Below are 27,363 nucleotides of genomic sequence, written 5' to 3'. Positions count from 1 at the left end.
TGAGGATGGCAGAAAACAACTTTGATATGTCAATTTCTGATCTCTGGCTTTTTCTAAAAACAACTTTGTGCTGATGGAATTCCTTTGGTTACAAATGGACTATTTTTATGTCACTCTCCTGTGTTGGATATATTACTGACAGACCAATAACACCAAACCTTTGGTGGCAAAAGAGAGTTGTGTTCCTGATCCATCACTCGCCTCTCGTCATTAACATTCATGGGTCATTATCTGGCAAGCACCCCATATTAAATTTAATTGTAGGCTATAAACTTTCCTGTGGTGTTTGACCACTGGCACCCGCTGAATATGTTTTATTATTTAGACTCTTACTGTGCCTCTAAATATGTGGACTGCAGATTTGTATGTTATATTGTTTCCTTCTTTGAACTTTATTTATCTTTGTCATGTTTCAGCATAGAAATAAACGTTGACTAATCTGAGACTACTCTTTCACTTAAAACAAAACACCAATGAACACAGAAATTTATGCTTTCATCTCCCAATGAAAGCAGAAATTATCTTTAATTAACTATTTTTAAAAGTCAAACGAGCTACTGCCTCTAGTGGTTATGAGAAGAACTGCATAGCTAATTTAACAATGGTTAAAAAAAGAATAAAAATGTGTCATTGCTACCATTATTCAACAGGTGTTGTTGCCCAAACCCAACCAAGAAGACAGTTTAGTGTTTCCATCCTCAAGAGTTGCCGTCCTGCAGGTTTTAGGTGTGTCCCTGCTTCAACATACCAGATTTGAATTAAATGGATCTGCGACACAGCTTGTTACCAAGTTCTGCTTGAATATGTGGAGTAGTTAATCTGATTAGGGTCACCTGCAGAAGGCTTTTTGACTTCAAGGCTTGTTAGCTTTTTCATTTAAGATTCTTTTGTTGCACAGACTTTGCTGGTGACCTCATTCTTAGTAGCTTTCTTAGTAGCCATCTCTGGTTCTCCAGTCCAATCAGAGAATGCTCAGATTGCTTTCTACTGTGGGCAAAAGACTGGTTCTCATCATTACGACACACACCTTGCTTTAAATAGATATATAAATTCCTTTGAAGGAAACACTTGAAAATGGCGTCTGCACTACCTTAATGTTCATATGAATTGTACTTCCCTCCTGCCAGTTTGCTGGACAGTAGTGTAGAGGAAACCTTCTTAAATTTTACTATAGATTATGAACAAATTATTAAAGTTGTTTCAGCTGGAGGACTTATTCCTATGACTTGCATGTTTTCATTACATTAAGTGTGTTTGCATACACATACGCCTGAGTTTGTGTCTTTCCCAGGCTCTGTTTTTATTCCAACACATTCATTCATATCCCAGCATTGGTCATCAAAGCATCCAGGTTTCTAGTCTGATGTACAACAATGTCTGATTTTTTTATTAACTCAACCACTATATTTCCAGAGAATGTTAAGAAGCTTGGATGAGGTGTTTACATGCCACAGTGTCCTGGTTTCCATCGGAGGGCTCCCAGTAGCAGGGACTTTTCTCACAGGATCGGACCTTGTCCAGGTTTCTGGAAGCACAATGGGATGTTTACGTGTACAACACATGCTGGGATACTCCAGAAATATTCCGAATGCTCCTGTAAATGCAGTCACTTATTCTGCATACCGTTCTTGATATATATCGTCTTCATAGCAGACTTTTTATGCATTTCTAAAGGTTTCCTTTAACTTTGTTGTTTTGTGATAACTGGATCATTTTTCACACATTTGTGACTAACTACTTCTAGTCCAGTCTTTAAAAAAGTCTTTTGTTTTTGTAATTTTTTCCTCCTAATTTTTTATTGTTTTTATTTCATATAATTGTAAATAAATACAGAATTTATTGTATTTAAACAAACTTGCGCAATATGTGTTTGTAAGAGAGATGACATTAACTTCTTTTTAAACCTTTCCTGTTACTTTCCTCCAAACACTCAATTTTTCATTTCTTTGTTGTTTATAGATTTGTGTCTTAAAGCCTCAGGATCTGTCTAAATTTCCCACTTAATTTAGAATAATATAATAAAGCTGCTCCGTCTGCCTGAAGTGAATAAGGATCTGTTAGCGAGTAGTCACATTTCAGGTTTGACTTTATAAGGAACACTTCAAAATCTGCCTTCATCTCAGAGGCATTTGTTTGGCATCCAACATTAAAACTGACTGTGAACCCCTGCAAATAAATAATCAGGCTTGTTTTTACAATGCATTTCTGTTTAGAATGCAACATAGTCCAAGCAAAAGGTCATTGGAGTGGCAAATGTTAACAGAGAAGCAAACCCAAGCAAATAAATGCAAGGAATGTACAATATTCTACTAACTATTGTCGTGGCTCAAAATATAATTTTATACAACATGGAATTAAATGTGATATATGTTCTAAAAGGCAAGAGGTACGCTGGGAAGGCCTGATTTAGCTGATGTTGCTTGTTTCAGATGGTTTAAGTTCTGTGTTTGCATGATCATCTGTCTCACTAAAGCTGGTTATTCTTTCCTTCTTCTTCTTATTCCACGTCTTTTATCTTCTTATCAGACATGTCTCCACATCTGGACACTGTGTTTGCGTTCATCTGCAGCTGGTAAATACAGAAAGAGCTTTCGATACTGAGAGAGACAGATGAGACCACTGTGACTTCCCGAGAGAATTTAGGGAATCAAATTTAAAAGCTATTTTCAGCTCTAATGCCAGGTACGGTCACGTCACCTGGGTTGATATTATTGGAAGAAATAGGATACACCCATTGTGTACTTGTGTGTGTGGCGGGGTGGGGAGGGTACGGGTTGGTGGTGGGGGGGGGGTTGGAGCACGGGAAGGGATGAGGTGGCTGGGTCCCCATTGTTTGAGTGAATGAGGCAGAAGAGACAGACAGAGACGTAAGACTGTGTGTTTTTCCACATCCCTGTGAGTGTTCATGTTTGTAATACATTTAGTGCTTTAACTGTCTAACGTAAGCCTGTCTACATCCGCCAGGAGAAGTGTTTGGACTGTATTATAACCAGTCCTGTCAGCAGTACCTCTCTTTGTGGCAATTCAGTACCTGGATCATTTTCAAAACTTCCTCATAATCACCTTGTTGACTTACTCCTCAAGTGTTCGAGCGTTAGCCGCTGCTGATGTGTGTGTTTGCATAACTGTGTTTAGCGAAAGAGAAGCACAATACATGACAATGTCAACACAGCTAAGGGTTTTATTTTATATATATATATGTCTGCCTTCTGTAAGCATATCTGCAAAGACGAGTGAACATGTAAGTGTGATGTGTGGTGTAGAAGCATACAGAGCATTTGGTAGTCATGGACTCCATCACCTGACAACCTTTCGTCCTGAGGTGAGACATCTGTTTTGTTCTGCCTCTCTCACATAAACACATAATATCCTACTCCAGGGTAACGTACACTCCCCGAGCAGGAGGTGAGACTACTTACATCTCCTGACACATTCCAAGCCCTCCTCCTCTGTATCTTTTCACCCTCAGTCTCCAGTATCCCCTCCACAACCCTGCATCTCTGCTTCCAGCATTTAAAGACCCCTCTCCTCCTGCTAAAGCATGTTTACATAGAAGAGAGTGTGTGCTTTTTCTCCTTGTGCTTCTCTTTTGAGTGCCTGTTCAATAGGCAGATGGTTGCACTTCCTTTTAAGGATTGATTGCAATAGCCTATTGCAGTGGTTACATGTGTATAGCATCTGTGTAGGATTGTATTGAAGTGCAGGCATGAGGAGCAAGGCAAAGGGTCAGGGCTGGAATTAGACTCACACGACACGACATTGTTTTTCAAAGTGTGGTATTTCATAGTTTGGATTGCGGGAATTGTTAGGAACTCGCTGTCACTGCAGCAAAATTTAATGCACAAACCGTTTCTTTTTTTCCCGTGTTCCTTTGTGACATTTGTCATAAAAAAATTTCAGCTTAATTTCATTGACAGCACCTTTACTTTAGTTTTAAAACACACACAAAATGTATGCACTGGACCTCATCCAGATTGAGATTTACTATTAGAGCGAAAGAGAAGGTAAATTTCAGCATTCTCCCTACAGTCATCCTGAAGTGGCCGCAGCCTTTTGGCTTGACATATTCCGGAGCCGTTCTTTCTACTGTCTCTATTTTGCCCCTCTGTTTTTCTTCCCGTCTCCTGCTTTCACATACACACAAACTACACAGGCATGTCTAAGTGTCTAAGAGTGCCATGTCTAAAGAGTTCCAGCAGCTTGTTACCGAGGCTGTCAAAAAGCAGAGACCCACCACAGAGGTGAGGATGTGTGTGAAATCCCATGAACCTGTAGCACAACATCCTGGTTCTCTTTCCACGTGGAGATTTTTCTCCTCCCACAGCTACTCTAATTCTACAACTGAAGCCTATAAAACTCCAAAAATGACTGTCAGTGCTCACACAGCGCTATTGGATTAATTTAATACATTCTGGGTAGAGGACTGCATAGGAAGCATTTTCTTTAGTCCAAAAATGAAAAGAATGTCCAATACTGCACATTTTTAAGTATCAAATGTCGCAGTTAAAAATAAAGACTTTCTCTGGATTTGGAACAGTTTATTATATGTCTAAAAATTGTGTATTTGTTAACACTACTGATCTTTGACGGATTGTCACTCTGCCTTTCCTAACTAAGGCTAATTCAGCCCCTGCCCTGTCTCTTCTCTGCACCCTATTCAGCCATTAAAAGTCAGTCTGCTGTTGACTCGTCTTATCTCTGACTGTCACTTTCTCTTCTTTTCTCTTCTTCTAACAATTTAAAATGGTCAGTGTGTTATGTCCAGTTGGTGCCACGCGACATAGGGCTGCAAAGCAAATACAGCTGATAGATGATAATATGGGCTGGAAACAGAAAGTGGTGATGTGTGCTTTCTCATCCTAGGGATGCTGCAGGACAATGATGACTCCAGGATTAAATGTAATGAATGTCAGTGTCCCATCAAAACTAGTGAGCAGCACAAAGTTTTAATGATGCAAACAGGTATTACAGTAAGATTAAGGGATCTGAGTAAGACACCATTGCTTTGGCTTCTATGCCACAGTTCAGTATTTGATGATTCATCCAGCCTAACCAAGCTCTTACTTGTAGTAAGCTGTGGCTTTGCAAAGATATGAAACATTTCCCCATTTGCCTCATAATATTTCCTCATGGCCTTTAGAGGGTCTTGTTTCTTGAATATAAACCTTGGATGCCTGGACCAAAACCAGGACTGGCTCAGCAGGGGGCTCTATGGATATTATTCTGGGGGTTGCTTCTTTACTTTCAGTGCATGAAGGAAAAAAAAACATCAAATATATTAACTTACGATAAAATGAAAAGGAGGTTTTCATTATCCATTCTGTGAGACTTGCTGAATGACTGGAAAGATTCAGTTATGATTAATAGGCACAACTGAATCTCTACAACATTGTGTACATTCTCTAATTTTTTGAAAAAGAAATGTAGTGTCAAAATAAAAAACAAAAAAATAGCTTTATTGCTTTATTACAGTACTTTCAGTAAAAGTCTGAACAAGTTTGACACTAACTGTAATGATGAATGTGAGATAAAGAATACTTTGTGTACTGTGACTTAAATAACTCAAATATACAGATATAGTAGTTAGCAAGTTATCTGAACAAAAATGCTACTGGATTAAAAAAAAAAAAAGAAGAAAAGTAAGGATACTGTCACCCAGTGATTGCTGGGAAAGGCTCCAGCTTCTCGCGACCTTTGTATGGACCAAGTGGTTAAGAAAATGAATGAATGAATAAATGAAAAGTAAGGATAATAGTATTGATTGCTGATTTATGCTAACTAACATATTTCGAATTTATTTTCTTTTCTGCTTTTTTTTTTGTTGTTGTTTTTTTAGCATCTTTTTTCTGAAAAACATCCTGCACTTCATTGACTGGTAGTGTTGCACATCTGTGTCTGTATGTTCCTGTGCAGCTGCATACTTTGTATGTTAACTCATAAAACAAGTAAAGCTTATTGTCTTGTTAAGAAAGCCTTGAGCCTGAATGAGAAAAACCTATTCATGGCTTGTGTCCTAGCTAGCTCTAGCAATGGACATTTCACTAAACAGAACAACAACGTTTTTATCAACTTGGTACATTAGCCCTAATTTTCCTGTGGATACATGCAAGTTCATGTATAACAGCTGAAGATCAGTTGGTCTAATTTAAGGTTTTTGTCATCCGGATTCAGAAAATGTAATGAAAATAATATTGAATACAAAATCCTGTTGAAAGATTTTAACTCATTTTAAAAACATTTCATACGATAAATGTGGGTATGGATGTAAATGTAGAAACATTATTTGTTACATTCACAAAAACATTTTTAAAGTCTGTAGGATTTACAATAGGGACCCGGTTTTGACACATCTGATTGAAATGAAATGTGTTATAGTTTGGACTTTTTGTGTCTAAGTTTCAGGTTTCCTGTTTTATTTTGCAGCTTTTCCAGTTTAGTTTCCTTGTGTCTTGTTTCTTGTTTAGATTTTGCTCCTGTTCATTTGATTCACCTGGTCTTATTAGTTCATTTACCTCACCTGAGTCTTGTTTTGTCCCTGTACGTTTACACCCTTAGTTTTCTGTTCTCCAGCGTAGATTCATTGTATTTAGTTAGTTCCCTGTGTCCCATGTTTCCTGTATTCCTGCCTCTTGGAATAAAAACCTGTTTGTTCCTGCATCCTCGCCGGATTACCTGCATTTGGGTCCACACCTCAGCCCTCCTCTGTGACAGAAATGGCTCTCTAGCAGCTTGTTGTCAAGTTCTGCACCACCATCTTGATCAGCCATTGATTTCAATCAGGTGTGTTCCAGCAGAGAAACATTGAAAGCTTGGCTCAGAAGGTCCTGTGAAGGTGATCCCTGATTTAGAGTGACTAGATTCAGACTCTCTGATACACGAGCAACCTTCTGATGACACATCTGTCAAAAAGATGAAGATGAGTAAAGGCCAATTAATAGTATTTGACTGCAGGTGGAATTGAATCTATATTTCCTCACCATCCACAAATGTGCTTTTATTTATTTTATTTTTTTCATTTGTAAGAAAAAACAGAAAAAGAAGACGATGCTTCACCTGCAGAACAGATTATGTTGCTGGGCTGACACAACCCTGTAAGACATGAACCATCTTGAAGACAGAATATCCACAACTGAACCTAAAATTACATCTATAAGCCACTAATCCTGCTTACTAGTAGCCTCCTCTCCACCTTTCTGTGTTGCTTCTCTGTAAGAAACGTTCAGATTCGGTGGACCAAACTTAAAAACAATTCTAATTAAAGAAAAATATTTTTTTACACAACTTAGATTTTCATGTTGAGTAAAATGTACCTGCCAGCACAACTTTATGCAACAGAGATACTTCTGTTGTCAAGTTTTGGCTTCAAACTTTGCACAGCCATCCGCTCACACTGGCACATTGCACAACCTCTTACACTGATTATCATTTCACTTCCTTGCATTCTTATTTTTATCAGACTTAGCTTCTGTCAGACTGCAGCCTGTTTATGGTTTGTGGTGCCAGTGTAAGCAGGAATCAGAAGCTGTGCTGCAGTAATCTGGATTGCTACAAAAACGACACCTCAATAAAAACAGATCTCCTGGCTGCCCACAGTCATAAAGCAGAATAAACAAGGTTAGGGCATAATAATTATGCTGTGCTGCTTCCTGGTATTAAAGACCTGCCTGGACTTCTTCCATTGTACAGACTCTCCTGTTTTTCTGAATCTTTGAGCTGAATAGTTTACACTGATCACATTTAGAAAGAAATATTTGCACTTGATTACATAAAATGTTGCTATTTTTGCTAAAGTACATCCCTAAAACGTCTATGCAATAAACAATTTAATCTGGGTTGTCTTAGAAATACTTGAAAATGGGACTATAGATATGTGTGTTCTGGCAGCTGATTCCAAATGGGCTTCTTTCTCTGTGTGTGTGTGTATTTTTTAAGAGAAGCTATTATGCAATAGTAAAAAGGTTTTAAAGGGACAGAGCGGGACAGCTTTGGTCTAAACCTAAATGTCTAAACCAGTAACATCTCAATAATACTAACAATAGTGAGCATTTCAGTGACAAGTAAAGTTATAATTTTGTGCTTCTCAATGATGGACAACATTATAATACATTTGAAATTCATTTAAATGTTTATGCTTAATAGGCAAGACAAGACAATGCTAGTTTATTTATAGCACAATTCAACAACAAGGAAACTGAAACATTAGGAAATAAAAGCATAATTTAAAATTAAAAGAAGAAAGCAAGGGAAAGGATATAGCATTAAATAAAGACTATTAAATCATGATCATTTCCAGCAACATGTTGGTTTGAACTTAAACTAAAGATAGCTTTGAATAAAAACTATTAAAATGCAGCAGAGAACAGGAGGGTTATTAACTTTGATTTAAATAAACTGAGTGTTTCAGCAGGTTTTCTGGGAGTTTGCTCCAGACATGTGGAGCACAGAAGCTGAATGCAGTTTCTCTGTGTCTCGTTTTGACTCTGGGAACTGATTAAAAAAAAACAAAACAAACTGATCCAGATGACCTGGGGTCTGATAGGTTCATAATGGAACAAGAGACCTCTGATGTACTTTGGTCCTAAACTATTCAGAGCTTTATAAACTAGAAACAGAACTTTAAAGTCGATCCTCTGATGGACATTCAGCCAGTGGAAAGACCTCATAACTGGACTGATGTGGTCCTCTTTCTTAGTTTTAGTGAGGACTCGAGCAGCAGAGTTCTGAACTCGCTGCAGGTGTCTGATAGATTATTTTAGGAAGACCCGTAAATTTTGTGTTTTAATACAAACATGTACACAAACTATGACACTACAGAGTGTCCTGCCATGATAAAATGACATTTTTCATCAAAACCTTTGCAAAACCTGTAGTTTCAGGAGCTTTAACCCTGGCTCTCACATCTGTAGCATCTTATTATGCAGTTTTTTAGAATGGCACATAGGGGCTTCTGCCATCAACAATGACACTATTCTGAATACTACAGTCAGATCTTACTCAAATGGATGTACACTAAATGCTTGTTTTTACTGCTAAAAAATTTGTGATTGTTAAGATCATCCCTTTTAACTACTTCACTTATAATCAATATGTTTTGACAGTACTTTCAGAATTCCTTGTAGCGATCGTAGCTGAGCAACAGATTATTCACAACTTCACAACAAAAGGTGCTGTAGAGACTTCACATTATTCTCTGTCTCAAGATGCTCCTGACTGGAAATCTGTGGACTTTTAAGAGTTGACTTAAACATCACTCATGTACTCCAGCAAGCTCACCTTGTGCCAAGAAAGCACTAAATGCTTGTTCTGTCAGCCGTGAGCACCTGACAGATGGCCTCAGGCTGTTTCACAACCCTTTCCACCATCTTCTGGCAGCAGTGCCATCATCACCAGCCTGTGATAGATTTAGCTCATACAGAGGAACTACAAAAAAGTCTCCTTCCCTCTGCTCCTCTTTAATATGTACTGCAGATATAAAATGTTAACATATCCTTCCAATAAAACAGCTATATCTATTTTTTCTACATATGCACAAAAAAAGGAAATGATCATAATTTACTATGAATCAATACTGTGTAGATATACAATACCTGCAATACATATGATTTACATATATATATTTTAATTCTTTCAATATAATCATAAAAATTCTTGCCATTGATGATTCTTAGAAAATATTAGAAATATATTGTCCGTTGGAAACCTTTATAATATGTGTCCAAAAAAAGGTAATCAAAGTACTCAGAAGTAAAGCGTGCTCTGAAATTGCAATGTGCAACAGACTTATGATTAGTACTACTGAAGGAAGTTTGATGTATATAAAGAATCTGTAAATCTAGAAACACTCACAGTGGTCAAAAACTTTAATCAGCATCTTTACATTTTCTTCAGGCAAGTTGTTTTTTTTGTTTTTTTTTATCTACCCCAGAGAATTCACACCTTGTTCCCTGCTTTTTTTTTTTTTTTTTTTAGATTAAAACATAAAATATCTATTTCCAGTGTCAAACAGACGCTTCAACCATGTGAGAACGAAGTATTTGATTCCACATACGTTCTCCCCTGAAAATCAACTTTTTTCTACTTCATCAATGTAAACCTTGTGAGGTTTGGCTGGGTTGTGGAAGGATTGAGAGGAAGCTCAGCTCATCAACCTGATGTCTGTCTTTATTTTTTTACCAGTACAATTGCATATGCAGTTGCACAAAAGAGCATAATCTAGATAAAAAAAATGGTTAAAACTTGACAAAACAACACTGTTAGAATGTCCTTTAGGAGCTAAGACAATGCCACGCTGAACGTTAGGCTTTTAGCTGCAAAATAACACAGAAAATGTTACATATGGAGCTTCCACTGCAGCTCCTGGAGGTCCCTCCTACAAGGCAAACGGACATTAATTGACATCCACTTTACAACTAATGCAATACAAAACACTGATATGTAGACAAACCCTCCAATGAAATTTGAACTACACTATAAAAATGTTAAAAATGGCTTCAACAGTCCTTAAAAAGTAATTATCTACACATTTTTCGTGCCATGCAACTTGCTCTATAAAGGCATCTGGACACTCACCATTCTGGCTTACATATTCAGAATATGAACTGCAATAGGACAAACCTGATGTGATGTTAATTCATCTACTGTGTTTTTTGCTTGAACAAGTACTTCTTGTATATGCATTCAGCATTAACTAAACTGATGACTGAATTAATTTTAATCAGAAAACACTGAATAGTTCAGATGTACTTCAGGTTTTAGTCCGTGTTGAAAACAGTTCCTGTTCAGTCGTTCCCTGGAATCTACACCTATACACAAAGATATGTGCTTGGTCCACGGGGAAACAAAGGGCCAAGCATTTTGTTCTCCAGGATACACAGTGTATACACGATCAAGGTTTTATCACTTGGAAACAACTATTGATTTATGCCCGCTGACTTCCACCACATGTTGTTTCCCTCTCTATGTGTGCAGCTTTCCTTGTTCATGTCTTTATAAAGGAAGAATGGGTCTACAAATTCATTTGTTCTTCATGCTATCAGTTTTGTCCTTTTAATGATTCCTGGATGGTCGTTATCAATATAAGATAAGCAGTAATATCCACCCCTATATTATTTACATACTATACATTGTCTCATTGTTTATGTCTGGTTTTAGCCATCCTAGCGAACTATTACATCATCTTTATTTGCAGATATAAGATAACACGTCTGGATCGGAGTACTCCAGTTTATGCTGTCCAGCAAGGCTGCTTCTCTGTGTGATGTAGACTAAATCGATAATTTTGCAGTGTTGTGGCGCTGCCTCCCAGATTACATTTCACCTTTCAACAAGCATTCTCATCAACTTCACCCTAAACTCCAGGATTTGCACAATATCACACCGTGCAGACCATGACAGACAAGTAGGGTCTTACTGAGAAGATTTAGAGGATTCTTATCAATATAACAAATGTTTAATGAGAGTAAATCCAAACTGTTATTGTTTTTTTATAAATCACCGGTGTTTTGACTCGCTCCCACACTTGATTCCTAACTTTTTGACACTTTTTGATAGGCAGGAATGCACTTACTTTATGGAGATAGAGTAATTGCCCAGCCAGTAATCACAAAACCACTGCTTACATCTGCTTGGTCAAAGTAATACGTATACGTCCAGGCTGTTTGTCTATTGGAATTGCCAGTGCATGAAAATCTAATCAAACCTTTGCCTCCCATTGTTGATCAGTTTTTTTCCTCTCTGCCTATAGTGCAAGTGTGTGTTTTGTTTGGAGTTTGTGGTTGAGTTTATTTGTGCCTTCTTTGGCAGCATACTCTCTTGAGTTAAAGTTGCTTATGCCTGAGCAGTTTTCAAAACAATGCCTGATTATGGTAAGTGCAAAAACTCCTGTCTGCCTCCAGATGTCTTTAAGCTTTTGGTTCTAGTAAAGCCTGCATGTGAGAAAAGAGACCAAGCAAGCAGGGTGAAAAAAGCAGTGGTGCTAGTGTGCAAAAACAAGCATTTTAAATCACGGATACAACTGATTAAACTTCCATTTATCCCTTTAATGTAAGATATGTTGATGTCATGGCTTCCGTTCTTAGCAGCTTTACCTTTTGTTGGCTTGCTTCAACCATTCATTATTCTGATTGCCCCTCTGCTAAGTTAGTTTGCTGAAAATAGAAAGCTGATACCTGCCTGATTCCCACCACCTGGCCTACTCACCCGATTTAGATGGATCTCTGTGCCAAGCTTGAATTGGGCTGTCCAAGTAAGCTGGTACAAATGCTGTGAAATGTAATAGGACCACTTGCATTGCAACACAGTAAATGAGTATTGATCTCTCTGTGTACCTGAAACTGTCACACCTGCACCTCTGGGAGTCAAACTTGGGGCACTTTAGGGCTTAACGCTGACAGTGAAATCACATGGCTATGATAGCAGCTGGCTGCCCATATCTCATCCACACATGTTCAAATAATGTGCTGTTTACAGTTGTGTGTTTAACACAAAAAATGGTGTAAAGTTTGGAGTGAAACCAAAAACCAGACAGACTATGCTGAGATTCTGTTCCCTGAGGAGTGAAGATGTAGATTTCTGAGAGTTCAAAGAGTGGCAGCAAATGGCAGGACCAAACTAATCAATGTGTCAAGATAGTTTCACTTAATATTCTCCTTTATCATGACAGTGCTTTATTCCCCTTTCATCATGCATCTTACAAAAAAATCCATATACTGAGTGAAATTTTTTTCTTCTCCATTGAATCCAGGGCTTCCTCCTTGTTCTGCAAACTAGCAATGTTTCTACTTAACAGTACAGTAATTTACCACGCTTTCACAGGACAGTATGTCCTTTTAATGATAATAAGAAAAAGCCACTGTTTGTTTATTTAAAATAATTTACCCACTCTGTGTTGACGGCACGTAAAGGTAGCAGATTAAAGACAGATTTTCCTACTTTTTAAGCCCTTATCTTTGCACAAACACATTTTTGCCCTTCTAACATTCATCACTAACACACTGCTGTATTTTAAATTCAGTAGATTTAGCTTTTTAGAAAACTTAAAGGAGACTCTGTTCTCTTGTGAGGCTTATAAGTTTGCCATCCAACTTACATTGCTATTTTGTATGAACATGATTTTTTTTTTTTCTTTCAGTGGCATTTTTGTTCCTCAAGAAACGGTTCGTCAGTACAATCCTACTGTGTTGGTATTTGCATTATGTATGATGTGTGTCTATGCATATGCTTCAGATTATGCATGCTGGGGGCTGTGCATTACTCCAGAACTGTAACAAACATTATATATGCGTGATATGTGAGAGCATACTGTCCCTATATGTGCATGAAAAATGTGTTGCGGGTCTGCAGCATGAACGACGGGGGGCTTCCAATAATAGTTGTAGCACTGTATGCTCGGTGTCACAAACAGCTGTGAGACGCCGCTGGCTACTGGGGTTATTCAACAGCTCTGTGGGAGATATGAGAGTCAAAGCACAGGTGCAGCACTATTCTTCAAATGTCTTTCCCTGCAGGATTAAATACAGAGTGCAAGTGATTGTACTTTTATACAGTGTGATTACTGTAGTCTTATATAGTTGAAAAATTGGTGTTTGTAGCAGTTGGGATGGGTTAGAGGTGGGGTTAGATCATTCTACAAGTGTACCCCAGCAACAATGTTTTTTACTCCTTTCAGAGGCTGACTCACATTAATTAGTTTTGTTAAAAGCTTATTTTGCCCACATTTATATAGCAGGAAATAGCTTTAAAAATGCAATAACTGGATGTGATATGGTGTAATCTTGAAATTTAAGATACATGATTAGATATGCTAGCTGAGCTACGGTACTAAAGCATGTTGAGTTTTACCTCTAGGGAATGTCACAAATATACTGATTTACAATATATATTTATACATATATACATATATTTATACATATATATATGTATATATATATATTTGCTTTCATGTGATCTAATGTCATAGGGCTTAAATTGCTATTTTTTTCTTCACCAAATTTTTAAAACTTCACCAAATTTTGTTACAATGTATTGAGAAATTTGTTTTTTTGTCTTTAGAATCATTAAAAGTTTTGCCCGTTTTAAGATATGGGCATCTAATTCAATTAATCCAGTTAATACCTAAGATTTATCAGAACCAAATAGCTATTTTTTAAAGTAGTTTTTCCTTCTTGTCAAAATGCTTCTGCTTCCTAATAAACCAGTTCTTTATATTACAAAATGACATATAAAAAACTTTTTTGGGGGGCAGAACTGAAATCTCAAAATTAATCCAAAAGCAGGTTTCTGCTTTCATACCAAAAGTGTTTGACTCTGTTGACTGATAAGCTACACCTGAGTTAAGTTTTGTGCAAAGCTCTCCTTTGAGCTTACTCCACATCTGATCTGAAAGTAGACAAACCAAACCTGACCATGTACCCAGTGTTCTGCAAGTTCCTGTTTTGAGAAAGACATCACAGTCGAGAAAGCTGTCAGGAGAAAGTACTACACCAGATTCTCGACAATTGACTGGGTGTTGTGAGAAACAGGTGCTGATTGCAATCTCCTTTTCAATGAAAGCTTTCTAACACTGAGGTGAGATTGTGTGTGATGTATGGTTGCCATCACATTTAAAATGTGCATGCTGATTGTCCATGAGTGAAATTATAGTCAAGAGAAAGACTAAATTACACTAAAACATCTTTGACAGACACGTACACCCAACTTGGTCTAGCAGGTTTATAGCCTCACCTACTGGATATAAAAAGCATTGTCAACTATTCATGTGTCCTTTCTCATTTAATTTCTCTCTGTCACTATTATTTCCCCTTCTCCCCTTCCCGTTTGTGTGCCATGTTCTTTTCCCCACCCTCTCTTTTTGTCCCTTGCTATCTTTCTTTCTGTCTCTTTCTTTAGAATATGCCACAACATAACAATGAGCTCCAACAGCACAGACCCTGGTCTCCTCCTGACTGCCATTCCCTCAGCCAAAGCCTACCCACAACCCAACGTGCTCCATCGAGGAGAAACCGCAGGAGCTCCCTGGTTGGCCCCTAATGCGGAACCTGTTGATGACAATTCCTCTTTCACCAGCAAACTTTTTAACCAGTCTTCACAAAATGTGACTGAAATTCCACCCCTTGGCCCTTTGGGTGGTCACCCTGTGTGGCAAGTTGTCCTCATTGTCTTACTGACAGGCACATTGTCACTTGTCACCATCATAGGTAACATTTTGGTAGTGGTGTCCTTCAAGGTTAATCGCCAGCTAAAGACAGTCAACAACTACTTCCTTTTGAGCTTAGCTGTGGCTGATCTCATCATAGGAGTGATCTCGATGAACCTCTACACAACTTATCTCATAATGGGTTACTGGGCTATGGGTAACTGGGCCTGTGACCTTTGGCTCACTATTGACTATGTTGCAAGCAATGCATCAGTTATGAACCTACTGGTCATCAGCTTTGACCGCTACTTTTCAGTCACAAGGCCTTTAACTTATCGGGCTAAACGGACCACAAAGCGGGCTGGAATCATGATAGGCTTAGCTTGGTTTGTTTCTCTTGTTCTTTGGGCCCCAGCGATTCTCCTGTGGCAATATTTTGTTGGTACAAGAACAGTGCCTCCAAATCAATGCTATATTCAGTTCCTGACAGAGCCTGTAATCACCTTCTGCACAGCCATGGCTGCTTTCTACCTGCCTGTGACGATAATGAGTGTTCTCTACTGGCGTATTTACAAAGAGACTCAGAATCGCTCAAAAGAGTTAGCTGGGTTGCAGGGTTCAGAGGCCCGTGGTGGGATAGGGGGACAAAGAGGGAATGTAGGGGGTGAAAGAGCCCATTTTGTACATCAGACAGGAAGTTCAAGAAGTTGCAGCAGCTATGAGTTGACCAAGTTGTCAAAGAAAAAGACCACATGTCAAGAGCTGGTTGGTCGCTTCCACTGTTGGCCTGGGGTTCGTTCCTGGAGACCTGGCAGTATCCGACAGGGAGATGGCGATCCAGACCAGAGCAGCAGTGACAGCTGGAACAACAATGATGCTGCTGTGTCTTTGGACCACTCTGGGTCCTCGGAGGATGAGGACTGTGGGGGAAGAGAGATGATTTCCCAGAGTCATGCTATCTTTTCAATCGTTCTTAGCCTTCCTGGAATTAAGGCTGCTGTCAACTCTCAACTCACCTCATGTGAGGATCTGGATGCAGCCTCAGAGGAGGATCCCCTGAGGGGAGCTGAATATAACCGAGACAACCTGTCAACAGTCACCACCAACACCACTGCCACCATTACACCTGAGGAAACAAACAGTAAGGAAAATAGCTACCATCAACGCTTCTGCACACGCAAGACTCAGTCAATGTCTACCATCCAGACCAACTCTAACCAAGGCTTTCTGGATGGTGATCCAATAACCACTACCACTGCCACCAATTGCACTCCCACCAGCACAGCTACCAAGTCCCCTTCTGTCCCAATGTCCTTCAAAGAAGCAGCTATGGCAAAGCGTTTTGCAGCCCAAGCTCGAACTCAAATCACTAAGAGAAAGCGTATGTCTTTAGTGAAGGAGAAGAAAGCTGCTCAAACTCTCAGTGCTATTCTCTTAGCTTTCATCATCACATGGACACCTTACAACATCATGGTGCTGATCAATGCCTTTTGCAAAGTTTGCATCCCAGAGACCCTGTGGGCAGTAGGCTACTGGCTGTGTTACGTCAACAGTACAGTCAATCCAATGTGTTACGCACTCTGCAACAAAACTTTCCGTACAACCTTTAAGATGATACTGTTGTGCCGATGGGACCAGAAAAAAAGGAGGAAGCAGCAGTTCCAACAGAGGCAGTCGGTGGTCTTCCACAGGAGGATTCCCAGGGAATCCACGTAAATGACTGAAAGTTTGGATGGTTTATTAAAGAATTTGAAGATTAAACACAGGACAGGGGGAAGAAATAAGCCTCCAGGTAGTTGTTTCTGTGGAGTATCTTTGCCAAGACATCCTCAATGTCCTTCATGGATGTGATGTTTTGAACACAGCAAACCTATGTGGTGGTGTTGTGGTATGTGATTGTGTCACTGCATCCATTTAGCAAAGGTGTAAATGTGTGTGAAGGTTTGCCTAAGGTGGGGTCTGGAGATGAAAGCTTTGCCTTTCTGCGTGGAGAAGTAGTTACCAAGAAAGAGAAAATGAACTGTGTGGAAAATAATTGGAAAGGGCTTTTAAATGCATTGCAGGAGAAATACTGAAGTGCAATTGACACAAATAGAAAGCATGTCTATGTCACTGGGTGGGGAATTCACATTTCTTATCTTTTCCCTGTGTGGGTAGCTAGATTTGTAATGTGCAGAGTGGGTTTGCATTTCAAACAAAACTACGTATCTGTAATATGTTACTGAGAGCCAAGAGAAAACCAATTTTGTGTTCACAGGCTTCTACATTTTACTGATTTGCAGTGACATCTTCTTGACTGGCATGTGATTTTAACTTTTGTGGATTACCTTTGTACGTTGTACATCGATAAAACTTTCCTGTGTCAAATGGAATATAAACAGTTCTTGAGTCGTTACTCTCAGTCAACACAGATCTGTTATTTTTGTGATATTCATCTTTAGGTATTCCAGAGATTTTGAGCCAGTCTGAAAATTATTCTTTTGATGAACTGAGTTGTGAATATTCTGTGTAGCACCACAGTCAGTGAACTGCTGTTGTGTTCAATGTGATTGTTGTGGTTTTTATGGTGGAGACAATAAGTACATTGGTTGTGTTTTATGTACTTGCAGTTTTCTGTCAAAGGTAATGATTATACAATGATGATATTCTTTTCATGTGCATTTGGATATTTCAGATTTGAGACACAATGATTGATTACACACACAACGATGTCCATTTTAAAGGAACATTTGATTTTTCACAAACTTTTAAAGTTCTACAACTGACTCATATAAGGAACTTTTTTTTTAAAGGTCTACCATCTATGATATAGAAGAACAACGGCGGCCTCTAGTGGCCAAGAGAAAGACCTGTTACCCAGTTTACTGTACAGTATATCATCATCTACACTGCAGTGCCAAAATCTTAAATGAAGGCAAAAAAAAGAAGATATTTTGAATCATAACTGTGCATCAGTTATTCATGCTGTGAGACTGTTTGGTTTAATGGAATTGCTCAAACATGGATGTCATGTAAAAAGAACAGCCACAATCAATGAATCTTATTTATGATTTTACTTCCTTTTTTGTGAGTTGTGGAAGAAGTAGTTCATCTTTTAAATTGTTATTAAGCTTTGCAGCATATGATTTGTATATACTGTGGCCCCCTAATTTGGTATAAAGTATAATCAGGTTTTTTTTACAGCTGGGAAACCCAACACATCAATAACAAATAGTCAGCATCAACATGAACAATTAATTTAAATTTATATTTTAATGCACATTATGTTGTTTTTTGTCTAATCAGAAGTTGTTTTTTTTTGTTTGTTTGTTTGGTTTTTTTTTTTTCTTTTTTTTGCTTTATTGCTGAATCCTAATCTTTTGTATTGACATTGTGTAAAAGATACTGGAAGTGTGGTTAAACTTTACTTTAACAGAAGGGAGGTTATTCTGTAACATTGGACACAGTGGTCATACATACATGATGCTTGCCTGTAAATTAGATGGTGGGGAAAAAAAGTGAAAAATCCCTGATATTTTCCTGCTTTGAACACAGTGTGCTCCAGTGTCATAATAAATCATCATTAAATCATGATTTATTTTATACTTTAGTACTGGGATGTAAACCGCCAAATGGTCAACACACAGTTTGTTTCGTTTCAAGTATGCCAATTATATCCTTATTTTAAGTCAATAAACAACAACAAAAAAAGCTTTTTGTCAGGAATGAAGTGTTTTTTGTATCACAACACATCATGACTACTTTGTTCACTAATGTTTTAGTTTATTTTCACTTTTATTTCCTCAAGTAATATTCAAGTCACTTTTTATTTGTCTTCCTCAAATACCCATTTATATTGTGGTTCTTAAACAGCCATACAATATTAAAAGTCCATACTCTGTATTTAATATCAAAGATTTTGTTTGTTGGGAAAGCTTTGCTTGCTAATATTAGTTCCTTTCAAGACTCAAACATTTTAGATAATTTAACATAAAAATTATCTTAAATTTACAAATTTACCTTTACTCCCATCAAATGATGCCACAAAAAATTGAACCAAGTCTGTTTTGAGTTACTGTGATACGTCTCTCAATAAAACCAGTGTTATGTTACATTTCCAGTCCAAATAGTATCAAATGTCAATCATATCATGCTACAATAATTTTTTGTTAAACGTTGTGTACGGAATATTACATTTTATGAACAACATGAGAGATGATTCCCCCAAAAGTGTATCAGCCAGGAAGTCTCCCATCTGAGGGATGAACATGGCTTTTTCTGAGCAACAGGTCTACTCATATTATTTGTTCAGATTTAATTATTTGTCCATATTATGTAGATAGTATCAAAATTGTTTAAGAGGTCAAACGATTATATAATTTGAAAAAAATAATTTTTCGCAGTTTTTGATTCAATTCACTACATAAATAAACCATTTGGCATTTTCTAGTCTTTTTTTTAAGATATTACTGTAGCACCTATATTCTTTCTTAAAAGTTATTGTTGACAGTTTCAACCTTTCAGATCAGTAAGACAGGCTTCAACACATTTGTGTAAGAACTGAAACTGGAAATTAATGATGTATTCTATCTGATGTTTTTTTTTTTTTTTTATCTTGTCTAGCTCTCTAATACTGTTGATATTCTTTTTTTTTCTGTTGACGACTTTAATTGTTTATTGGAAGTGATACGAAGGAGGAGAAGGACAACTTGAGCTTCTAAAACACTAACCAGTTTTCCAAACTAACGCTCATACCCATAAGGTACTAGTGAATCTTGTGCCTGCATGTCAGCATGCTGCTGCAAAAGTCAGGCTGGAAGGAAGGCAAGGTGGAGGTCAGATCGCTTCTGCATCTACGTGATGTACACTAAATAACTGCTTCCAAATAAACTATATTTTACTCATAAAATTTGGGTTGCACAGTTAATTCTTAATATTAGGTTATGTAAAATTGATGATATTATTAGTTTATCTATGTATTATTTTGATAAATCACAGACCTGTCCATTAAGGTGAATTAATTCATGTAACCTTGTCATGCAGCTGAGTGGACTGTATTGTGGAATTATAATGTTTTGAATCTGTTTCAGTGGCAAATTAAAAGATTAAAAGACTGAATCCATTGAGTGATCCGCTTATGAAGAAGGAAGCACAGAGGAAGAGGAGAAACCGTCTGCAGAAATGCCATCTTTACATGTGGGATGCACGTCATGAAACAGTTTGAAATGGTGGCCTTGTTTAAGAAACCTGTGTTTTTCATGGTAATTGTTATGCCTGGTGGCTGCCTCTGCCAGGGGAGCACAGCTGAAACTTATTTGCTGATTGGAAGGCTAGCCTTAGGGGTGACAAGAAATACTCTGTGCACATCTCACTTTTTTATAGTTCCTGTTCAACTGTTTAACACCACAGCTGCTACTCTAAGTTTCCAATCTCAACTGAATAAACATGAGTGGTCTTTGACTTTTAAAAATGTATGCACATTCCCGAGATTAGGCCTGATAGAGTTAGAGAGAGAAGTCTCAAACGGGACTCAATGGAAGATGGCCACAGAGACTAAACATGTGATGAGGAAAATACCAGCTTCATGTGACCCATGGCTAAGGAGCGGCTCACAGGGGAAGACAAACACCCATTTGTGTTGTTTTCTTCATTCTGCACAAAACCAGTGAGAAGAATCTACCAGTCAGGCAAGTAGCCACAATCTAAATTCTGTTTTAAAGTGTAGTATGTAGAACTATATTCTGTTTTTTTTTTTTCCCACTGTTTCATTGGTATGACTGATATTGATTGATTTACCCAGTCATGATCAATATGTTCTAAGGTTCTTATTTGTGTTTGGACAAATATGCTTCACAGAATTAGCTAGTTTAATCATCTAGATATATTTGTGTCTTTAAAAAAAGTTTATTTTCAATCATACGTGTACACAAAGTTTTTTTTTTTTCTTTTAATTAGTTAAATGGCTCAATAAGCCCCTTAACCCCTCAGATTTAATTGGGCCTGCCACAACATAAACACATGAAGTTATAATAGCTCAACAATGTTTGTAAATTAAATATTTTTTTTGCAATAATTTGTTTTTAGGAATACAATAACATAATTTTTTAAACAGCTGTTGTTCGAAGAGAGAAAAATTCAGAAAAAGAAAAAAGATGTTTTTAATTTTCATAAGCTGTTGTTGTTTGTATTGTTATTGTTGCCATTGTTGTGTGTTATTTCCTCATTACTAATTCCCTTTTAGGTTTAATTTATGCTTCACTGTCAGATTGTCATAAGCTTTGCTTATGAGAGCATTTGTCTGCAACACGTTTGTTGGTTTCCACTTTTAGGTCCCCAAAGCCATTTTACTGATACTGCAGTAAAAGGGAAAAGACCAGTCATGGTTATAACAGGTTGCATGATCTTAATCTGTACTTGCAGTTTTAAAAACATGTTTTTCAGGCCACAGGTTGCTATGGCGTGGTGTACATAATGGTACATAAAAAATAAATCTGGCTTATTCATTACAGAGCTTCCTTTTTGCTTAATAGTCATCAGTTGTTTCCTATATTATTGGTTCTTATGGTAATTTCAATTTACACATTTCCTTTTTCGAAAAAGTGTAGAAGAATAGTCTTTTTCTGAGTCGGTACAGATATCTGTATCTAGGAGATCACAACGTCTTTACAAGTACAGTGTGAATGCTGGTTTTAAGCAAAGTGAAAAATAAAATACTTTGTCTAAAGATAATTTTATTACAACATTCTTAACAATTTAAATGCTCTAAGCTATTTATTCTATACAAGGGGGGAAAAATATGTATGCATTACATTGAAAAAGTGTATATATACAGGAAATTCAAATTGTTGGTCAAACCTCATTCAAAACAAAGAGTTCCAGACTTCGAGAGGTAGATGAAAAAAAAAAAGATAAAAAAAAATAAAAATGCCAATGTGATTTTTAACTTCTGCCTTTGCCACTGTGTGCAGATCTGCTCTCTTCTGGATGAAGCCAAACTTGTCACAATGCACAATATTAAGACTGTTGAGACTCAAGTTCCTTTCCTCAAAGAGAGTTTCTTCACCTCCACCTTCAAAGGCAGGCGGAAGAGCAGTGTCACCCACATCCTCCATAAACAACAACACTCGCTTCTTCATCAACAACAGAGCATTATAGAGGATCAACAGCACAGCCCTAAACAGTTTCATCCAAGTCCAGTGGAAAATGGAGCAGGACAGCGAACTCCGGAGCATCAGCGGCTTGCTCGCTCGACCAGCAGCCCGTTATGCAAGACAGCTGAGCTTACACGAGCAGATTGGGAGGGAAAGGAGGGGCAAAAAGAGAAAAAGGATCAGAGAGTGAGAGAGGATGTTCAGGGGAGGGGGGGAGAGTGTGTGGCTGTCAGTGCCAGTCTCCACCTCCTTTCAGCATCAGCAGTACTGTGGGAGCCAGCATCATCCTCACAGCTGCCGTTAACTGTGGTGGGCAGACAGCAGGGATTATCCAGCTCTGGGAGAGCTCTGACCAACCAAGAAATAACATTAGCAGCAGCCCAAGAGGAATTCCAGCATGCCCAGTCTCGACCCCAACAGCATGGCCTGTTAGCCAAGGGTGTTCGCCTGCTAAAGAATATGGGAAACCAGGACACAAAGCACAAGAAAGGTGGAGTGAGTAGTGGAGCTGCTGCGGACGTCAACTGTGAAGGTGATGCTGATGAGAGGGAAGTGGAGAAACAATCTAAGAAGTTCCACACTAAGACGAGTAAAGGAGGAGAACACAGTAGCAAGAAGAAACCAAAGTCTGAGTCGAAGGGTTCTGTGTTTTCAGGAATGAAGATCAGGAAGAGTCTATCCAAAGTGAAAGGATTGTCTAAGGATGACATGCTGGAAGATGCTGGGAGATACACACATGTTGGGGAGACTGAACTGAAGCGTGGTGCCGAGGCGAGCCAGTCTGCTGATGACATGGGCGTGCTATCAGATGTCGAGGGTGATCTGAGCCGCTTGACCAAAGACGGTCAACAGTCTGGGGGGGAATTTGGCCGGAAGACAAGTTCAGGTTCAGAGGCTGACCTGTACAGTTTTCACTCTGCAACAGCAGAAACTGAAGACTTGCTATCTGACATTCAGCAGGCCATTCGAGATCAGCTTGTGGTCAGCGACAGCAAACTGGTAATGGCGCCCAGGCCCTCAAATGAGCGCCAGACTTCTGAGGTGAGTGAGGTCGATACGACAGTATCTCCCCAGTTATTTAACCTAGACCAGGGACATTACTCCCCATCTGCTGGCAGAAAAACTTTAACTAAAACACTTGATAATAAAATAGGGACTGAAAGCAGTAACATTCCAATATCAAGAAACTCATCAGCAGAAAGTGGACCAACATCTTCAGCTGTAGACACAGAGCGAAGTAGCGGCAGTGTTTTCCCAAAGACCAACAGTACCTACAGCTTCCAGGACACTACTGCTACCACAACCACCTCATATGAGAGTGCTGAGGAGCCCCAGGATGACATGGAGAGTCCAGTTTTCCATCTACAACAGAGTCAAGGCAGTCAGGCTACACAGAGCAGAAACATGTGTTTACCATCTGTCCATTTGGACTCCATGTTGGTTGTGACAGGTCCAATTGGTGCTCACAGGAGCGCGAGCAGTTTGGACCTGTCTGTTGAGAGAGAAGAAGAGGATAGTGCAAGACGGGATTTTCTGTCCCTTACAAGAAGGAAGAGTAGCATGTCTATCAGCCATCTGACAGTTGACAGCCCGCCTGTTTCTCAGTCCAGACGAACATCTGCCAACTCCCCCTCAACTGTCAGACTCTACCCACCAGTCCACCCCTCTTATGTTAAGACAACCACCAGGCAGCTCACCTCCCCAGTCGGTTCCCCCATTACCAGCCCCAATGTGCCTCGAAAAACAGATGCCACTGTTGCTGCTTTGGAATCTAGCAAAGCTGATGGGTTTACGAAGCGCAAGCAGCGGTCTTGCTCCATCACTGGGCCCCATAGCCTCTCTGGAGACTGGTCTGAAGAGCTAGATGAGGCGGGGAGAAGTGAAACTGGTGTGGCTAAACTCCAAGAGCAGGAAACCCCAGAGAAGAGTCATGCAGGTGGGAACTACTGGACACTGGGCTCAAAAAGAGCATCTTATGGAAGGAAGACCTCCAATTCTACAGCGCCTTACCTGGATGTCTTCTCTGGTGAGTTGCATATAATAACTGAACCATCATCAAAACAAAGCTTGAATTATTTCTAAAAGGCATAAATGACATTTAAATACAGAAGTTCTATTAGGTATGAAAACGGTCCATGAGAAGATGAGCACATGTTATCCATTCTGGATTATTCCCACTGACTGTTAATCTAAAAGGTCAAATATACTCTCTGATTGAAAGGGACTATTTAAAAGTGTAAATGTGAATGCGGGGAAACAGCAGCCCTTTTGTTTGTAGTAATGAAAGAACACATCATCCAGTGTTATCAATAGCTGTTTGACAGTAATTGGGGTCTGATGTGCAAAAAAAGACTATTTTCCTCTAATGGGAGTAATACATTTCCTGGCATGGTATTGTTGACGCAAACATGGTGTATAATTACTTTCTTTTTTTGGACTGAAGGTCATTATTATTGATTTTTGGTAGAAAATATATAATCCTTACATAAAAATATTTCAGAAAGATGTAACAGTTGCTGAAAAGCCCAATAGGTCAGCTGTTTAAGCAGCTCAAATCCCAAATCAAGTTGTCCTGCAATAGCTTTTTGAGCTGATTATATTAATTGCCTGATGGAATTTTAATGACCTATGAATGACACAAATTATTACAGCAGGATTTAATTTTTATGAGTACAATAGCTCATGAGAAACATGATGAAACAGAATTTTTATTTTTATTTAACCAAAACATTTTCATTTTTACAGTCTCCCCTAATAAAAACAAAGCCACTGTGTCCTCTTTTGTGTTGTGAGGCCTCACAAGAACTCAGCTGAGCATGTGCTCATACATCAGGGAGACAAAGCAGCAGCCACCCATGGCTATGCCATCCTCTGATTCCACTGGATTAGATATAAAAAAAAAAAAAAATACACACACAAGCACACAAATGCACTCACTGTGTGCAGATGTGGATGCTAACCACAAGTGACAGTTTGTCTGCCAGACAAAAATAAGTCATGAAGTGAGATCCATTTTAATTTCATCAGGTGGAAATACTGCGACCAAACAAGAGGAACAGCTAATTGTCAAATTGAAATGCATGTTTGGTCCTTGTGTAGGATCTAATATGTTTTATGTAAGACACATCCTTGTTTGGCACCGTTGGATTATTTTTCTAGGTCATATCTGACCCTATCTGATAGATCTGAAAGAGAGGAGGGATCATTGACCTGTTAAAAGTTGGAAAAAAACCTCCCTCTCACTGGCAACATGAAACCTAGGTCATAGATATAATTTGACTAAGTCTAAGTTGTAAAACTTGATTAAGTTGAATTATAGTTTGAAGAATGTGTCTTGACCTGGAAACTGTTTCAAACATGAATGCATCATTACATGACTGAGTGCACGGTGTGCATTGGAAAAGCACGAACAACATCCATATGCAGCTTTAGAAAAACACAGAATAATTCTTCGTCTTCATAAAAGTTTCTACTAACAAGTTTAAAGCTCTAGAATAAATGTCCACAGGACCTTAAGTCATGGGACATTAATTGACATTGTGCCGTCCTCTGAATCACATGGTTAATAGAACAAAGGAGGGGGGGGAGTAAAACTTGTTTTACAACTTTATTGCTAAATGTAACTCCACACTGTTTCAGGAACTGACTTTCTACATTGGTTGTGTTTTTGCTTCAGGCTCCCAATTCAAGTTAATATGAAGTCAATAATTTTAAAGCCCCTAAAGATTATTCTGCCTCTAAAGAATCAGGATTCTCCATAATCTATGTAAACCTGTTAGGAACTTTGAAAAAAAAGATGGATTCATTACATCTCACATGAACTACTTTTTACTCTGTCACCAGTGTCTGATAAGACGACAGCTTTCTTTTCATGGTCCAATATGTTGTATTAAAATATGGAATTGACTGGCTCGATAATGAAACTGAGCCACATTAAATTTAAAACACCCACTCTTGATGCTTGAAAGTTTTGTCACTTTATACTGTAATTTTTTTGCACATCACAATTTACACAACTTCTCATCACCTGCATGTTGATGGCGTGAGCAGAGTTTGCACATGTAGGTGTTTAATTATCACATCTAAATCTGAAACCGGCATAGGTTTGGCCAGATTAACATAAGGTGTCATTTTTGCTCACCTCACCACACAATAATAAAGCAACCTTCCCTCTGCTCTGTTGTCAGGCCGTACTCTGTTAGAGAGGCTTTGTTTGACTCATGGAGATGCCTCTGCAGAGGAGGAGGCAAGAGAAATGTGCCAGCGGATGCTGTTCTATGGCCTACTGCAACCCTTCAGCGACAGCACTACAGAGCACCACAGTGATGGGACTGTCTCAGCAGTCTTTAATGTAAGTCCTCTATCATCACCATCTCCCATTATGCTTTTTTTCAACAAAATTATGGTACACAAGTTTCACTGAACTATCTTGTCCAAGCATAAAAATGATTGTCCAGAAGTTTGATTCATATCACATTAAAATAATAATGGTACTTGTGCATTCACAATTAAGCACTAGTAAGCACATTTATTTGCTGAGATATGATCCAACTTGCTGGAATTAAATTATTTTATACTTTTAAAAAAATATTTCTATAGTGTTCATGGTGTAATATGAGCCGTTGAGCAAAAACACATCATCATTGGGAACAAAAATACTCAAATGTCATAATTTTGAGCACACATTTCCCTTAGCATCCTCCACAATATTCATTGCAAAGATAATCCAGTCTGTTATTGTTATTGCTGTCAGAAAGATGTAATTTTATTACCTGAAAAGCAGTGATGCATGTCGATGGAGTGACCATGTGAAAGATGATTTCATTAATATTTCATTTTCTGTTCCACTAATGTCTTTCTCCAACCTACTTCCACATGCACATCTTTCCTTTACAGTGCACCATAGCCCTCTGAGTCATTTTTACCCTTTAAGCTGCTTCATCCAACTAAATATAATTTTATAGTGCGTAGGTTTTAAATCATGGAAAAACAATTAACAATATGAAATGATGGAAAAACACGGTCAACTTATTCTCAGTACATGAATTCTGTTTTCTCCCTATTTCTCACAGATTGGTATCATGTTATTTTAGAGGTGAA

At 38.3% G+C, this 27,363-nt stretch overlaps 2 protein-coding genes across 2 annotated transcripts in view; both read left to right on the top strand.

The window, feature by feature from the left end:
- Positions 1 to 14,872: 14,872 nt before the first annotated feature.
- On the top strand, positions 14,873 to 16,849 carry chrm3a (cholinergic receptor, muscarinic 3a; the record flags this gene model as incomplete). Its single annotated transcript, XM_079249460.1, has 1 exon — positions 14,873 to 16,849. Exon 1 carries the CDS (start codon positions 14,906 to 14,908, stop codon positions 16,847 to 16,849), a length of 1,944 nt encoding a protein of 647 aa, XP_079105586.1. The 5' UTR covers positions 14,873 to 14,905.
- A 5,267-nt stretch (positions 16,850 to 22,116) lies between these two features.
- fmn2a (formin 2a) overlaps positions 22,117 to 27,363 on the top strand; it is a gene marked incomplete at both ends in the record, with an annotated part of 37,352 nt that continues 32,105 nt past the window's right edge. The window contains 2 exons of the mRNA XM_079249203.1: positions 22,117 to 24,289; positions 26,451 to 26,614. Coding sequence (XP_079105329.1) covers positions 22,117 to 24,289; positions 26,451 to 26,614 — 2,337 coding nt within the window. The remainder of the gene's footprint in view (positions 24,290 to 26,450; positions 26,615 to 27,363) is intronic.

Source organism: Telmatherina bonti, assembly GCF_933228915.1.
Source record: "Telmatherina bonti genome assembly, chromosome: 11".
NCBI lineage: Eukaryota > Metazoa > Chordata > Actinopteri > Atheriniformes > Telmatherinidae > Telmatherina > Telmatherina bonti.
This window is presented reverse-complemented; position numbering and strand designations above follow the sequence as displayed.